The sequence below is a fragment of the Mesoplodon bidens genome, assembly GCF_964165515.1.
Source record: "Mesoplodon bidens genome assembly, chromosome: 1".
Lineage (NCBI taxonomy): Eukaryota > Metazoa > Chordata > Mammalia > Artiodactyla > Ziphiidae > Mesoplodon > Mesoplodon bidens.
This window is the reverse complement of record NC_138176.1, coordinates 130,539,640-130,558,522: the sequence shown is the minus strand read 5'-3', so window position 1 is coordinate 130,558,522 and position 18,883 is coordinate 130,539,640. Positions and strand designations below refer to the sequence as shown.

Below are 18,883 nucleotides of genomic sequence, written 5' to 3'. Positions count from 1 at the left end.
AAAATCTGAAGTTTCACATAAGAGTTGGGGCATACCTGGATGATGCTTACAGCATGACCTCCTTGTAATCCATTCCTTTATTTTCAACCTGATAATGCTTAACTCTCTTATTTGTAACAATCTTTTCCACAACTTTTAAATTGCCGAGATTCTCTATGTCATTTAACTTGATTTGTTTGTGCATCCTTCTCGTAAAACCGAGCTCATCAACCATTATCCCGTAGTCATTTTATTGGCATATGCCCTTAATGAAACAACACTTTGGAGCTTCATTTATTATGTTAGAACAGAGTTGTGCAGTGTTTAGTATTACTTCTAAGCTACATGATAGGGCAGTGCAGCTTAATAGAATAACCATAAACTTGGTGGGTGGGGAGACCTTGGTTTGAATTCTAGCCTTACCATGTACCTACCAGCTGTGGCACAAGACAAGTTATTAAATCTCACTGACCCTGTTTTTTCATAAGTAAAGTGGTTTCTGATTTCTTATGTTGTTAGGAAGATCAAGCTAATGTATACCAAACACAGCATACTGTACATGCTCAATAAACTGGAGCAGGTACCACTTACTAGTGTCATTATTGCAGACTATAATTTCAGGTATATATTTTAAAGCTGTGTCATTTTTTTCACTTTTACAGTTATAACATCACAATTCTAATATTGGGAAAAAAACCCAATATTAGGTTTTTTATTACGCTTAATATAATACTAATTCTGATTAACTACAACAATCCAACCCTACATAAAATTATAGTCACTTAAATCTAGTCTGTTTAGGTAAAAATAATAAATATTTCATATTAACTGTGAACTTCCATGAGCAAAGTCTAAAACACTCACTGATATTAAGGTAAACTTTGGGGAGTATAGATGCCTTTTTCCACATCAGAGAACTTCTAAAATCACAATTGTTATATTTTTTGTTGAGAAACATTGAGTTTCTCTTTAAATGCCAAGCAGTCTTGTAAGCTCTGGTGATAAAATGGTTGAAAGACAAATAACTTTCCCCATGATCTGGAGCTTTCATTCTAATTGTAAAATGCAGAAAATTTATTAACAAACAAATAAACCAACAGGGAATATCAGATTATGAGAGCTGGTGGATAACCAAATATGGTTATGTGATACAGAAAGTCCAGGTAGTTACTTAGATTAAGCGCTAGGCAAAGACTATTTGGGGAAATGACAGGAAGGGAGTTCAGGGAAAGAAAATTCCAGGTGAGAGAACATCAAATACAAAGCCCTTTAGGTGGGTGAGACCTTGCAAATTTGGGAATAAGAAGAATGTCATTGGCTATGGTGGTGAGAGAGTGAGTAGGAGATGAAGTCAAAGAAGGCTGGAGACGGATCCTTAGGTATTTTAAGAGTATGGGAGTTCACATTTTATTCTGATTACTTTAGAAAGGTAATGGGATCATTTAGAAAAGACAGTGACAGGAAATCATCCACATGTAATAAAGATCATGTGGCTACTATGTAGGTAATGAAAGAGTGTGACTGGCAAGACTAAAAATTAAAAATCCTCTCCACCCTGGTTGATCCCCTGGTGGTAATCACTTATAAAAAGTTGGTAATATCCATAATCACACACAAATATATATTCACAGAGATGTGTATAGGATTGGTATGTGTGTGTATTTTTAAAAACTATGAGCTGAAGTATTGTCCTTTCCACCTTGACCATCCATTAATTGTTCTGTCATTTATCTTTCATTTGTTTTACTGACTTTGTAAATGTATTTACTTTTGTTACATAATATTTGAAACATAAAAAAATATATGTGGCATATATTAAATTGTGAAGCATAGTATAATAAAATCAATACCTGAGAACTCACCAACCAACTTAGGAAACAATATTTTCCATATATTTTTCCCTTGTTGAAACCCCTCCCTAACCAATCCCTCCCTATGCCTCCCTACCAGAGACAGCTACTAACTTTTGTTCTTCATTTCCTTGACTTCTCCAATAATTTCTTCACCTCCAATAAAGATGTTGTTTACTTCACCTTTTTTAAATCTTTCTTTAAAATGGTACCTTATTGTATGTAGTTTTCTGTGAGTTGCTTTATTCACTGCCATATTCTAAGGCTTGTCCTGGTTCATTCCATGAACATTGAAGTGTTGTCTCTGTGCCACATACTGTATACTTTTCTTCTGCCTGCAATACTTTACCCTTTTCTCCGTTTCCTTTTCAGCAATTATTTGATATAATGTAGTGAGCTGTTAATCTCCTAGATCAGGATTCAAATACTGGTTATGCCACTTATTTGGTCTGTGATATTGGACATGTGAACCTCTAAACCTCAATTTTGTAATGAATAAAAGAGTGAATACATGAAAAATACATAGCATAAAACCTAGAACATAGAAAGAATTGAAATATTTAAATATTATATTTATCATACATATTTTATGTATATACACATATAATAATCACTGTGTACCAGTCATTATTTCTGGCGTGTGATACATCACTGAACAAGAAAAGACAAAATTTTTGTTTTTCTTTTTTTTCTTTTGGCTACGCTGTGCTGCTCACAGGATCTTAGTTCCCCGACCAGGGATTGAACCTGGACCCTTGGCAGTGAAAGTATGGAGTCCTAACCTCTCGACCACCAGGGAATTCCCCAAATTTCTGTTTTTCTAGAGCCTCAAACCTAATGCAGACATTGGACATTAATTATTGGACATTAAATATAAATATAAGAAATAACTATATTATAATAATATTGTAGGAGATGGTAATGCTATGGGGGCAGAAATTGCAGAGTTGGGTGCGTGCACTACAGTTCTAAATAGGGTGATCAAGTTAGGTCTCTTTCAGGAGCAAAAGTTGAAGAGGTGAAAGATTTATCCATACCAGTATCTGAGGAAGGAGCACTCCAGACAGAAGAAATAATCATACAAAACCTAAGACAGGGGCTTCCCTCGTGGCGCAGTGGTTGAGAGTACGCCTGCCAATGCCGGGGACACGGGTTCGTGCCCCGGTCTGGGAGGATCCCACATGCCGCGGAGCGGCTAGGCCCGTGAGCCGTGGCCGCTGAGCCTGCGCATCCGGAGCCTGTGCTCCGCAACGGAAGAGGCCACAACAGTGAGAGGTCCGCGTACTGCAAAAAAAAAAAAAAACCCTAAGACAGAATTATGCTTGGTGTGTTAAGGAATGGCAGGGGAACAGGTGTGGCTAGCCCAGGTAGGGGAGACTAATGAAAATAATAATAGAAGATAATGGGGGCAGCTCAAATAAATGTCACCTAACAATGATCATAATTCCATCAACTCTCAGCTGAGATGTCAGTTCTTCAGTGCAATGTTCTCAGATTTCCTAAACATGTTCTCTTGTTACGTGCACTTAAAAATTATTTCAATTAAGCAGTATAAAAAACATTTTAAAAGCATGCAAAATATAAGCGTATGGCACGGTGATTTATTGCCCTTCCCCAAACCAAATATTAGAATATTGAGAGTGCCTCAGAAACCATTTAAACCCTTCTCAATCATTCACCTCAAAACATAGTCACTATCTTAACTTTTAACAGTACTTTTTGTTTTGCATGTGTTTGATACTTATCCACATGAAATCATCCAATACATATTCTTTTATGTTTTCCTCCTTTCCTTGGACATCTACGTTGCTTCAGGAGGCTATGTTGCTCTTTTATTTTCATCGCTGTATATTGTTCTATAATTTATTCATTCATTCTACTATTGATAATCAGTTGGGTTGTTCACAGTTTTCAGCTATAAGTAATGCTTCTGTGGAGATTTGTGGGCACATTGTACTTTTGCATTTATTTTTGTTAATTTATATTTGATTAGTCTGTCACTTACTAGTCTAGCAACTCCATGAAGGCAAAGATGTCTGTGTTTACCTTTCTCCATTGTATTTCCTAGATTAGTATTTGGTGTGTAGAGGGTTATTAATATTTTTAATTAGTTAACTAATAAGACGAATGTGAGAGATTTGTTCTCAGTATTTCAGTTTGAAGTTTTGAAGTATTTTTCAAGTGCAGGTTTTACTGCACCAGTTTTCTTATTGTACTTTTATTAGTTTTGCTGTATGTGTATGTGTATGTATGTATTTGCTGATCTATATAACAATCTAGACATTTCTAAAAGATAAACATATCCCAATGTTCATAAAACCAATTGTCTAATATTTTAAGATTAAGTACTCCTATTATTCAAGGAATTCAAATATATTTGGAACATAACCCATTTGTGAGCTTGATTTCACCATTAGTACTAGTAATAGTTCTAAGAAGTTTTTCATCCTTGGAAAAGCTTCTGAAAATATTTTGTTTCCTGCTCACAAGATTGTTAATACTTTTTGATCCCTAACTCAAATAAAATAGCAAAGCAATAAACCAGAAAAAAGTCCCCCCAATGCAAAAATATTACACTGCTTTCTTGAATTATCAGACACTTGGAAAATTGAATTTGAGAATATATATAATGATGTAAGAATTTTCAGTTCTCTATAAAACTTCCTACTGTCTAGAAATGAATAAAGATGAATCGACTTCCTTTATCTCCTTCAAAAGAAAGAAAAGTTGAGATAGTATGTAACCTGTAAAATTACATTGGTCTTACAAAATTTATGGAAAATGTTAAGTTTAGTAACATTGTAATATACTCTGTTCTTTTCTTACCAAACTGTTTCTTCTTGCAAGATTCTGAATTCATAAGTAAATCTTTTGTTAATAAAACTTACAAATTAATGCATATTTAAATATCCCATTCCCATAAAAGTTACAATGAAAATAATTTTTTACCTTAGAAATTTAAATTATTAAATTCTATCTAGAGTATATTTCTATGTATCTTCCTGTTTAAATTGGTATAGTATGTTACATTTATTCCTTTTAAATAGTTATAATTATTTCTGGCATAGGTATTTAAGAATACACTTAATGAGAACCAATTATTATCATTAATTTAGTTCCTGATGTTCTCATGCTACTGTACTACAAGCATATAGAAGTTGTACATTTGCCAGATGCCAGAAATATAAGCCTCATATAACTATAATAGAAACAAAAAAGAACAATACGTGTGAAAATTCACAGTGTGGTGAGTGCATTTCCTTTTTTTCCTTTCCCTCATCCAGAGCCGAATTCGTAGGATGTGGAATGACACGGTCCGAAAGCAGTCAGAATCTTCCTTCATTACTGGAGATATAAACAGTTCAGCGTCACTCAACAGAGGTAATTAGAAATAATTTTTCATATTCACTCTTTTTTGTGATTACTTTAAGAAGTTCTTAAATGCATTGCTTTGTTTGCAACTTCTGGACCTTGTTCCATGTGATAGGAATACTGCAAGGATATAAAACCTGGTTGAGTGTAGTAGTGTGTTCCATTATTCATAAGCCTTTTTGTTTTTTCAATCCAGAATTTTCAGGAGATCTTTTCTGAAAGTAAGTTACAAAGTGAGAAACTTCTTTCTCTAGTCATCTGCCATTAACTGGTGAGCTGTCAGGCCTCATTGGAAGCAGTGAAAATGGGCAATTATGTGGCTATATAGTCTGCTAAATATCATAGAGTTCCACATTATCCCACGTATAGAGCAATTTCATAGTCTTTGTGGAAGTAAAATTATACTCTCTAGTACATACTTAAGGCAACCTGTGTATTTGGGGAAAAATCCCACCTAATCTTAATATCAAAAAGATGTGTCCAGATAATATTGGATATTTAAAGATACAGAAGAAAAAAACCACTATATATAAATTTTATATATATATAAAATGATTTTTTTGGTGTGTATGTGCTTCTGGTTAAAATGCTTCTGGGGTATCATTTTGAAAATGAAGTTCCCTTAATCTACTATTTTGTTTGTGGTTGATCTTTTTTATTGCTTCTGTCTCTTTCTCCCTCTTCTCCCCCTCCCCACTGTGTGTGCGTGTGTGATTAAAATTAAATTGACTGCAGTAAAAATGAGTAGATATAATGTTTGTGGAGAGCTAGAGTACACTACAGTCTGTACTGGGAAATATTTAGAATACACTTTTATCTGGGGGGTGACATTTCTATGAGCACATTCTAATTGCACTGTCCTCAAAGAGACATTTTTTATGCATATATTCAGTGGTTATTTTTATGATTGACATTGTTATTTTTTTAGCCTCCAAGCTAGAATTATTTGTTTGTTTTAAACCTGTTTCTGAGAGCTTTCTGTTATATTAAATGTTACTTAGAAACAAATAATTTAATAATTATGGTTTACGATTAAGAAAGATTCAGATGCTGGTGATGTTAATTACTTTTACTCAAGTAAGTTGCATCTTATTTATATAAAAGAAGTTAAAACAAGTAGTGTCTAAGTTGAATTTGATATAGGGATTCATCCATATTATATTTAACCTTGATTGATTTACATACTTTTATTTGTGGTAGTGATATAGTAACTATAACCTAGTAATGATATTTAATTTTCTACATCACTTTTGCTTAAGTTAAAACAGTGAGTGCAAATATTCCTCCAAATATGAAGAAAATACATTAAAATAAAACAATTACCTTCTTTTATTTTGTTTCATTTTTACTTTATTTTACATAATATCTCTCAAGTATTCTCATTTTAAGTTTAGTTTTACTGGTTAGTTTGTGAAAATTTAAATATGAATACTTTTAACTTTCTGACATACTTCCTAAACCACAGAGAACAAATTACTTACACATGCCTCCAAAGTTTAGGAACAAATTTGCTTTCATAGTGACAGATTTTTCTTTTTACTTTAAATAATACATAGAAAATTTACAGTATGTTCCTTTAAGAAAACTATCCTTATTAATAAGATTTATTATTAGAAGTATCTTGCATCTTATGGTCACAGCAACCATAGGATAAGTGTCATTTAAACAAAAGATGAGATTTAATTTTAATGATGCACTGTTTATTTGCCTACTGTGTAGACAGATAAAATATGTAAAATAACTATTTGGTTTAGCATTATGATCTAAATTTATGTAAAGATAGTAAGGTATGCAGCTTTATTAAAAATTATTTTAAATGAATAATTTTTATGACCTTGATTTTTAAGGTCAATCACATTATATAACATTGCTGTGCCCTTTTTAGTTCCTTCTCAGAAAGTTCAACTTGGAATATGTGCTATGAGGATGACTAGGTCAATTTGAAATATATTTAAAGAAAATAATATTTTATATTATCTGATTATATGTTTAAATCTGTTTTTAAAATCTTTAGCTTTAAAAGGTATTTCTTAAAGTTATTGAAGAAAGGGTATAAAATTTCTTGTGACATACAATAAGTTACTTTGATGATGGCTTTGGGGAGGGGGTTAAATTGAATTTATGACTTGTATGTTCATGCAGTGATCTTTTCCTTCAGGATATATATTCTTCCTTTCACTCAGTGACTTTAATGGTGGTAGACATCATAGTGATCTTCCTGATCTCCTATATTAATTTCCTCGTTCCCCTAGTCAGAAACTCCTCATTTTATTCTCATCTCATTATTTTTTATCTTAGATGAGTGCAGTATTTTAAAATTTTATTTCTTCGTATTATATCTCTGAAGCTAGTCTTTAACTTCCTTCTTTAATCTTGTCTTATTTCCCAGGGTCCTATCCTCCCTGCATTCAGACGTGTGTATCATATTTAGGTAGGTGGCATCCAAGATTCACCTTTCCAGATAAACAGTTCAGTCACCTCAGCAACATAATTATTCACATCTATTTATTTAAAAAATTATATTCCCTATTATTAAAATAAAATGTTAGGCACTGCATTTTTACATCTTCATGTACAGTATTCTAACTTCCCATTCATTCTTAGTTTCTTACAACTGCAATTTTTTTTTTAATTCCAACTCCATTTTCCTTTCTTTCTAACAGATATATTAAATCTCTTATGTTTGCCTTTAGAATACTTCTGACCTTTGAAAACTACAAGAAGTTGTCTAAAAATTAGTCCTATTTTCACTTCAGGTTTTCTTTCCTATTCATAACCACTGCTCAATTTATCAAAAGAATAATTATTTTAAAATTCTGTATGTCTTATCATCTATTCTTCCAAACAAAAATCCATCATTATCATCTTTGGGATTCATTAAGAATAAAGCATCTACCATGCAGTGCAGAAATCTTTCTCAATGGTTTTTATTTTTTCAAATCATCTCTAATACTCTGTTCTTGAACCAGCTTGTTACATCCTATGTACCAGTTTACCTGTCCAGATTTCCCAATGTGATAAATTTGATTACTATTGGGATTTTACTCCTTGTAATCAAGCAAGACCTTGGAACATTTGTTGATAATTTTCAATTTATGTAATCATTCTGATATATTCTCTTTGGGATTTTGTTATTTGGTCACCTCATCTCTTTAAAAACTTTCATTACATTGTCCTTTGAATATATTTATGAAAATGTTTTCCAGGTGTTCTCTATACATTTTCAAAAATTCTTCTTCTGCTGACTTGTTTGCTACAATGCTACACACTCATACGAAGCCAGAGTTTCTTGAGGGCAATACCCAATACTCCAGGGTTACCATCAAGTTAACTTCATCGATGCCATTGTATACACAGGTAGAAGGAGCTTTTTGAGAGCCCTAAGGTGATGGTTGATTACAGAGAGTTTCAAGGAAAGTTAACTCTTATCCAAACCCAAGTTTCACAAACCCCACAGGAGGGTTTATTCATTTGTTCATTTAAACATATACAATTTGCACATACCTCGAAGTCAGTCCTCAATCCTCAAGCTCCTCCCAGGCCAATAGAACTCTAATCCAAATTTCTGGTAGTTCTAAGTTCCTGATAGTAGCAGAAACGATTTGCAGCTAAGGTAATCTTTTTCACCTGTATCCCCTACCCACAATCTCTGTTAGCCAAACAGCATTCTGAATGATTTAGATTAGCAATACCTATAAAACTTGAGTTTGATCCAAAAATGAAGCATTTGGGGAGAAATTTCTGTGGTAGTTTAGTTAATTGTTACACATTTCCACTCTTTCTGTAGATTTATGTGGAAATTGGGATTTTTCTGAAATGAGATTTTACTAGGCTTTATCATCCTGAATAATATAATTGCATTTCCCACTTTCTTTTTTTTTAATAAGTTGAATTGACATCAGAAATTTCAGTTTAAAATCAAGGTTTGCTAGGTAGCTGCTACCAATATGATATTGCTATATGAATTACCAAAAGGTGGCCCCCTCCCAGCTGTGGATTGCAAAAATGTGCCGCATCTGAGTGGCAGAATTAGTAAAAAGGCATTTCTCCTTCTGCAACAATGACTTGGCCTGTATTGTGGGTTTTTATTTCCCCTAGCTCCCATTCTCCATCTTATCAACCTCCCACACAAGTTAATGCAATATAGATTTTTATTCATGGAGATCTGACCAGTAAAGCTATATTTATTTAAGCCAGATTTAAGTGTTATATGGCAGAAGAATGTCTAATCTGTAGTTGTTTTTTGCATAGAAGTTTTGAGTAAGGAGTTTTAACCCAGCGACTTTGGGTAAATTGCTTAACTTCTCTGTGTCTATGTAATAGGGATATAAACAGTACCCACTTCAGAGGGACTTTGAGAGGACTGAGTTAATATGTGTTAATTGCTTACAACATGCCAGGGGCATAATAAGTACTATTATTATTCTATTCAGAAGTTCACTTATATCTTCTAACAGATGAAAACTGGTCCTTGCCAGTGCTCTCAAGAATGTTATTAAAATTCATCATTCACTACCAAAGTTTTTTTTTTACTTTGTATTTTCTAATAATAGGTGGGAGGAATGAAGTTGTTACCTGAATGTCAAGTAAAAGAAATAATTTACCTAAAATGGTGCTCCCCTTGATGCTAACAAAAGGAAATAAACTCATAAAACTGAATTATCTCTTTTAAATTAGAAATTAAATGCAAATTACATCTGCATAGTTGTACTTTCCATTTTTGATTTGTAACTATATATAATTTTATTTTATTTTAAATTTTATTTATTTATTTATTTATGGCTGTGTTGGGTCTTCGTTTCTGTGCGAGGGCCTTCTCTAGTTGTGTCAAGCAGGGGCCCCTCTTCATCGCGGTGCGCGGGCCTCTCACTATCGCAGCTTCTCTTGTTGCGGAGCACAGGCTCCAGACGCGCAGGCTCAGTAATTGTGGCTCACGGGGCCAGCCGCTCTATGGCATGCGGGATCCTCCCAGACCAGGGCTCGAACCTGTGTGTCCTGCATTGGCAGGCGGACTCTCAACCACTGCGCCACCAGGGAAGCCCCCTGTAACAATATTTTAGCAATGAGGAAATAAAGGCACAATATTTCTTCTCCCTACCTTAGATAATGATATAAACAAGCACTGCCTTCTCTTTCCTCCAAGCTCTCCTACACTTCAGGGGTTTAGAGAACACTAGTTAGGCCTGCTAAATAACCAGTTATGTAGCAGAGTAAAGATGTGACTCATTCCCTTTTTAAACTCATATCTTCTCAGAGCCTGTATTGTCTTTCCCAAGAGGCTGGTCACTGGCACAGATGAAACTTCACAATAAATCACCTGCTGTCTCATTAATATTCAGGCTACTAAACATATTTTGTTTTTATGTTTTTAAAGAAAAATACAAATGAAAAGGTATAAGTGGTGTTCACCACGATTAATGATTTCGATAAATTAAAGCTACTAGGGTGAACACGCATACTCATTCACTCCATGTTATTAATGTTAGTAAATATAATTTGGCTTATATGCATAAAATGTCATATTGCCCCAAATCCTTGATGTTTTGAAGGATTATAAAATCATTTGTTATAAATATTAACCAGATTCTAATATAATCTGACATTTGCCAAATTTGCAGAAACAGTTAATCATATGCCTAAGAGTACTTCTTGCAAAGCTAACAAGTCAGACTAGGCTATATAACAAATTATTTTTTTGTTTTGAGAAAGTATTACAATGATATGAGCACAAATATAATAAGTGTCCCATGGCATGGAGAAATTTTTCATTTGAGATTCGCCATTATATTTATATCTAGTATTTTTTGACCTTTATATTCTTGATTGTAAATGAGGCAACAGTGATTTCTGTGTTAATTTCTTTCCTTTGTATGTGTCCTCAATAATCAGAAAATGTACAATAAAATAAGGATATCTTCTGTTTCCAGAAAATCAGTTTAATATACGAAACAAAATAGGTACAGATTTTAAAAACTGAGATGCTGCATCAAATAGATAACTAAACAATACTACTAATACCCTGATTCCTAATTCTAGGAGACCAAATAACTTACAGAATGAACTTTTCATTGTAAAATGGAATATATTAAATATTGATCTCTAGTCAATCTGGGGCAATTGTTCTTTCTATTAATTGTTAGCAGGAACTGAAAAAGAAAAACTTTTAAAATGCTTGCCCAGTGAGTCCTTCTTATGTTTTGATCTTAACTTTGTCTCTTTGTTCAGAATCCTTCAAATCATCCAGCCTCTCACAGCCAACTACACAATATTAAAAATGGTTTTATTATTATTATTATTATTATAGTTTTCAAAGATCCCTTCACAAAGGGCTTATTTATGTAGAGTAGATTTCTCATTTTTATGGTTTATTATCTTACTGCCTTTATATATAGTTAGCAGTATCTCTTACCTCTTTGTTATAAATCAGACAAGCCACAGTGGGTTACCTTGATAACTTCTAAATATGGTGCTATAGAACATTTCCAATTGGTTTTAAAATATTACTGTTTTGTATAAGTTGCTGAGGATGTAATTTTTTTTAGAAAACAGTATCTTTTTTGAGAACTAAATGTGAATACTACAACTTATCTTCAAAAATTAGTGGTATTCTTTTCTCTGATAGAACACAATGTGCCTCTTTATAGTCTTGGTGAAGTTGGGATTTCTCCTTTAGTGTGTGTAACTATCATTTACCTGTTTTACACTGTTCATTATTTATTATCCATTATCTTTATATCCATGAAGAACCTAGGTTTTCTGGCAATTTGTCCAAAATCACATGGCTAATAAAGAACACAATCTAAATTCCAAACGAGGGATTTCTGACCACACAGTCCTACTTACAATAATAAAAAATTTCATTATTTTCTTATGATGACAGTTTTACATGAAGCTTGCTGAAGACTAGGATTAAGTTTCCAAGAATGTATTTCAGAATGATTTTTATCACCTCATGGAAATAAAATATTCTTAAAGCACAATTATTCACATCTTTATCTCTTAATTTCCTTGATGTACTATTCATTTCTTTCCACTTTATTTTGTTCTAAGTACAATTCTTTAGAGTGGATTCATTCATCCTATTTACTTAGGGAAAGAGAAGCTTTAAAATATTGTGAATATATGGGGATTGACCAATAACCTTTTTTTACAAAACTATTTGATATCAAATATGCTGAACTACTATACATAACTGTTCAGTTGTAGGACTTAGATTGCAAGAATTTTATAATCATTCTTTTCTCCTGGAAGTTCTCAAATAACAAAAATCTCAAGATATTTTTTTAGTAGAATCCTTTTATCTTTAATTTTTAATTTCTTATATTTTGGTAAAAGGATGAATATTTTGGTCAGAGCAAAGACTGTATTTTAAAAATCTGGTAAATAGCTTCTGCCTATAATCATTTAGTAATAGAACCAAAGATATAACTTTCCCAAATCTCCATACTCCAGAATTTGATATTCCTTGAAAATGTGTCCTCTGTCAGGGCAATATAATAATGCCTAGAACAGATAGGAAATTTATTTGAGTTGACTTCAAATAGGTAGTGATAATGTTATAAATTAAACTTTGTATTACTTTTGTGTGCTAATTCCAGTTTTTTAAAAACTATGAAATGCCTTATAATTCAAAATTTAAAAGCAAACAGAACTGGACTCTACCTCTCATCTGGAAAAATGTTCCTACTCTATTATAAGCATAAAATTGTGATGATATAAATGTGGTATATAATATCCAAAGTTAACTAAAAGTCATCACTTGTTCAGATTATTTTTTCTAAGAAATAGATTATTTAACCTATATCTGCTATTTGAAAATGAATAGAAGTTAGTTCATTTACATGAAAAATTAAAATATGGAAATGGGATATATGTTTAGCATAAAAAGGTCTTATTAGAAAAAAAAGATACATAAATACCAATAATTGTGTATTATCCAAGATAGCCCCTGTTTGTTGCATACTGGGGCTTGCACTTTATATAGTTCAGCCTTATATACTGCATGCCATTTAAAAATAAGTGTTTATGTGATAGGCTCTCCTATGATCTTCATAATAGGCTTTCCTCATAATTTATTATTAAAAGGAATATGGGTGCTTTAAAAACTAAAACAAGTTACCCATCACATTCATAGTAATTTATAACCCCAGAAAATCACTGGAGAGCTAAGAAAGATTTAAGAGGATATACAGATTGAAGAAAGATAGTTAGTCTTTTTTTTTGCGTTACGCGGGCCCCTCACTGCTGTGGCCTCTTCCATTGCGGAGCACAGGCTCCGGACGCGCAGGCTCAGCAGCCATGGCTCACGGGCCCAGCCGCTCTGCGGCATGTGGGATCTTCCCGGACCAAGGCACGAACCCGTGTCCCCTGCATCAGCAGGCGGACTCTCAACCACTGCGCCACCAGGGAAGCCACAGAAATACATGACTTTGACCACAAAAAATGAGTTTTAGAGATGAATGACTGAGTAGTATAGGTTCATCATTTCTACTTGCAAATCAGCCACTTCCTATACTGTAAAGCAAAGATTCATCAAGAATTATGATTTCTAAGCCTACCACTGTTGGCTAGAGCAGTCAGAAAACATAAGATCTTTGAGAAGCTTCTTTTTCAATAAAAAATAACAATGAGTATGTAATGGTATCAGTTTCTTCATTGCAACACAACTGGGTTGTGTTGAATTTCAGGGCAAAAAAAAAGTATATACATAAAATAATACTTAAAAGCTTTTAGAAGAAAATATATTTTAGATTTTAGGTTAAAGGAGTTCTTAAAAACAAAATAACAAAGGTCATAAATTATAAGAAAAAGACAGATAAGAGTCCTATCTCAAAATTTAAACAGTACTCAAAACAGGTGAGCTACTGGAAGGAGGTGTAAACAATACATATAAAAAACAAAATGTTAATGCATATATTGTATAAAGAATGCCTACAAATCAATAAATAAAATTCAACAACCTAATATGTATGTGGGCAAAAGATAAGAACAGGCAATTCACAGAATAAGAAACTTTACAACCAATAAATATATGAAAAATTATTCCATCTCTCTGGTAATCAGGAAAATGCAAAGTATAACAGTAATTTGAGATACTTCATACTCTATCAGATAGGCAAAATGTCAGCCTGACAATACCATGTCCTAGCAAGAATTTAAGAAATATACACTGCTTATGGGAAGTGTGAATTGATACATATTTGACAGCATTGTGGCAATATGTTGTAAAATGAAAATGTGGACCACATATGACACAGGAATTTGACTTCTAAATGTTTATTGTAGAAAAACCCATGTATCTGATGAAGAAGACATGTGTAAAGCCAATTAGTACAAAATAAGGGAGAACAGAATACGTAATTTCTAGGGTTCCCAACTCTAAAGCTTTGAATTTACATATTGAAATAGAGGCAACACCTCTACATTCAGAATATTTCATTTTATACTGAACTAACAATGACCCAATCTGTACTCTGGAGAAGACATGCCATTGAAATCCATATTAATAGATTCCCAGTGAATGAATTAGCTATTAAAAGAAGCTGAAGTATCCCTGAACCATTTGAAAGAAATTTAATAGGCAGGTTGATTAAAATTTAATAGCTAACTTGTTGGCTGTTAAAAGTGCACAGTGTGATAAATCAAGATGTCAGCTCTTCAATTTATGACTTTAGAAAAAAATGATGAAAAAGATTTTGGCTTTCAATAAAACATTTCTTTGACACTTTGTAATTTCATTAATTGTTTGAATAAAAACAGTAAAAAATATAAAATTATGGTTTCTATGGCTTTAAAACTTGTATAACTTTTAAGACTAGTATGCAGATTATTTTAGCTTTGTTTATTATTATAAACAACTTGGTCTTGATTAATATGGCTGTCTCTATTTTATAAAGTAGCCCTTTAAAATGGAACTAATCTTTGCTTACACTATCTTTCTGTAGATTGCATGTGTGCTGATATTGTTTTGTTACATAGAAAAGCAAAAAATAGGAAACAAAATATTTAAAATAGAAAATGTCTATTGAATCAGTTCTCCACAGTTCTAGAAGTCTCTTTTATCTATTTACTTTTATTTTTGTTATGTGAATTAATATGTGAATATGAAAGTAAAATAATTGAACATTACAGAAAAGCATATTATAAAAAAGTAATGCACTCCTATAAGGCTCCTAATAAAATTTTGTTGAAACATATTTTTGGGAGAGGGTGCTAAAAAATGTTTGAAAATCGCTGATATAAATATGTTTAAGAAAAACTACCAGAGTCATGTGTGACCTTGAATAAATTATGAACATCTCTGGACCTGTGTTCCTTTACATATTGAGTGATGACAGTAGATTAGATAAGATTAAAATCTTATTGCATTGTAAATTCTGGATTATAACCTTTCTCCATTATGTTATACTGCAATTGATTAGGTGATACTTACATACATAAGATATATTTGGGGTATTCTGAATCATTTTTTCCAGTTTTCTTATTTATATTATAGGTCACTCGCCAAAGAAAGAGACATGTCTTTTTTCCTTTTTTCTTAAATATTGAAAAGGAAGTAAAAGCCTCAGGACCCTTTCACCGGAAAGAAGTGCAGGCATGTGTGTGCATAACGGAGCACACAAACATACACCAAAAGCACTTTACATACAATTTTAAGGGTTTCACAACTTCATAGATACCATCTCCTGGTGAAAGATTCCTTGCCTTACACTGAAGTTAGTATTCTAATTCTATCGAAAATACCATCATTAGTGAACTTATTTTTACTTGTTACAAAATGAAGTCTCTGCTTTGCGCCAAAATTAATGTCTGAAAACAAAAGCACAGTCATCACTCAGTAATAACTGCTGTGTGCATAACTCTGACTTGTATGCATCAGTCAATATATATAATGAAAATGACTTCATAAAAGAAAAATATGTCAAACCAAAGGAGAGAGAACCGTGAGGGAATTAAGTGGAGGATGAGGTACATTAAGAAAGAAAGAATCATCCAGGTAAAACTATTTTATTGAAATAAACCAAACAGAACCTTTACCATGTTACATGTTTATACATAAACATTTGAAAATTGACGTATATTGGTATGTGACTATTAGAGAATGGTTGTATTCATTTGGTTCATTAGATCACCGAGGTCTTCATTTATAAAACTTTGCCCATTCAATACGATAAAATAAGAATGTAACTACATTTTTTAAAAAATGAAGTGTGAGGGGTGAGCAGAGTGATAGTTCAAGTTATTTTAAGAGCTTCTCAGTATACTTTTGTTAGCATGCTCTCAAGAAGAAACGTTGTTTAAATGATGTTTCTGAATGATATAATATAGATTCAAGTGAGATCCAACTGTCACCTTGTTTCAGATATGTTCTTTACTTCACAATTTCAAAGCAGGCAGATCTGCCTTGGAGTTTCCGTCCTCAATTACATGTTCACATTGAACTGGCCTAGGCAGTGCTGTCATTCAGGGCCTGCCAATGTCAAAACACCTATTTTATTTTCATAAGGAAAGAAATGAGGCAGTTTTGTGGTAAAAACTACACATCTGAAAAAAGTGTACTCATTATTCCATTCAAATTTCACTCACTTAAAAACTTTTATATCAAAAACCTCAGTCTTCAGGTATAAAGTCAAAAGAAAAAAAACTCTTAAAATGATTATCTGTGATTTTTTTACATGTTTATTTATTTATTTTTGGCTGTGTTGGGTCTTCGTTTCTGTTCGTGGGCTTTCTTCAGTTGCAGCGAGTGGGGGCCACTCTTCATCGCGGTGCGCGGGCTTCTCACTGGTGTGACCTCTCTTGCTGCGGAGCACAGGCTCCAGGCGCACAGGCTCAGTAGTTGTGGCTCACTGGCCTAGTTGCTCCGTGGCATGTGGGATCTTCCCAGACCAGGGCTCGAACCTATGTCCCTTGTATTGGCAGGCAGATTCTCAACGGCTGCGCCACCAGGGAAGCCCCCGATTATCTGTGATTTTAAACGTAGTCTTTTTTCAGTAACTTGCGGTCTTACAAAAAATCATCAGAAAAACTTCCCTAAGTTTTTCAGTGTAGAATATGAAAATCCTCTTGCTTTCTATCATGCTTTCACCAGAAATAAAGATTTTGTGCTTGGTCTTCTGTTGATAGCCTTGTTAATGATTCACATATGTTGAAATTCAATGTTAATTCCTTTTCCATGGTTTTATGAAAGAGCTGACCCTTGTTTCTGATAGCAAATATGCAGGTATGACTAGACTGTAGCCAGGATTTAAGGACTCAGAGAATTAAAGAACAGCTATTTTTCACAGCCACCTTGTGCTGTTTACCCTATTTTAGCTTTTTGAGTCATGGCAGGTTGTACTGTTTTGTTTTGTTTTTTCCCCCTCTAATTAATATCTGCAGTTAGTATTCAGGTAGCATTTTCTATTTCCAAATAATTATATGAATGTTTATCTTTGCTTTAAGAGTTTCAGTATTATGGCCACTGGTGTAGTATTAGAAGGAAATAAATCATTAGAAATTAGACAAACGGCACTATTCAAAAATTTACTCAAAATATAAAACTACTCATAACTGATAAAAGGACTTGTTTTAGTTTTCATATTTTCAGGATGCCATGGATTTCACATAATTTTTTTATTTAATTAAGGAAATATTTATTGAGCTCTAAGAACTATCCTAGACATGCGGTATAGAGCAGTGAAAAAAAAAAAACCCTATGTATTCCCTGTTTTCCTGGGGTTTACATTCCAGTGAAATTAGCACACAAACATGCTTTTCACATACATGGCTGTAACTACCTTCCAGCATCAATTTATTTGTGTCTTCAAACTGACTAACCAGTAAGCTTAACTTTTCAGCTGAAAAACAGTGACAGATGGTCTGTAAACACTGATCTTCTTGGAAGTCTTCAGCAATTTCACAGCTATTAGAAGGGAAGTTTACAAATCAGAAGTTAGTTGGAGGTTAGAGAAAGAGGCAGGATGGACAGAACCTTGGAAAATAGTATCAGAATTCAAAGTGACCCTATTAAATTGGAGAAGCAGCTAGAAGCAAACAGAATAGACTGGGGCAAAGACAAGTGAAATGTAGTGCAGCTACAGAGAAAAGACAAAAGTAACTGCACATAAAAGATGAAGGAAGACAGATTCTGTGCAGGTTTTTAGGAAAAGATCTAGGCATTGGCAACAAGCAGGTTTTTTTAGCACAGTCGGTGCTACCTTTCAAAAGTATAACTGAAATGCCTATATGTGAGTGGGTGCTGTAGGCAATACTTTCTAGGAAAATTGCACTTGTTTGGCATGCCAACAGGAAAAATGGCCTCTTGAGGTCACAGCAATCTGTGAGTGTCCATTAAAAATTATTAACTTCTTACACTAGGCAAGTCAAATGAGGGATAATTGGTCAGTTATTCAGACATCTCCCTCATTCTTTCAAACTAGCAAACTCATAGAGTTTACCCATAACCTTACATTCTTTGCAAAACATTAATCACCAAACTTTACATCCTGCTCTGTAATTCCTGTGACTGAGCCCTCACTGGTGTTATAACTCTCCACTTTCAGGACTAAATCAGTTTCAGTGACACTAATTATATTAGTTTTAAATGGTGCATGAAGTATAAAAATGAGCGGTAGTTAAAAAGCAACTTAATTTAAATAGTGATTCTTTTTCTATCAGGAAAAATTGTCCTTAATACCAAG

At 33.2% G+C, this 18,883-nt stretch overlaps 1 protein-coding gene across 22 annotated transcripts in view; it reads left to right on the top strand.

Annotated features, from left to right (window-relative positions):
• The window catches only part of ADGRL3 (adhesion G protein-coupled receptor L3), a 581,523-nt gene that overhangs the window by 549,607 nt on the left and 13,033 nt on the right, over window positions 1-18,883 (top strand). For all 22 annotated transcript variants that reach the window (XM_081254129.1, XM_081254127.1, XM_081254128.1 and 19 more), the window contains one exon: window positions 5,114-5,210. In XM_081254129.1, the coding sequence (XP_081110255.1) occupies window positions 5,114-5,210 (97 nt within the window). The remainder of the gene's footprint in view (window positions 1-5,113; window positions 5,211-18,883) is intronic.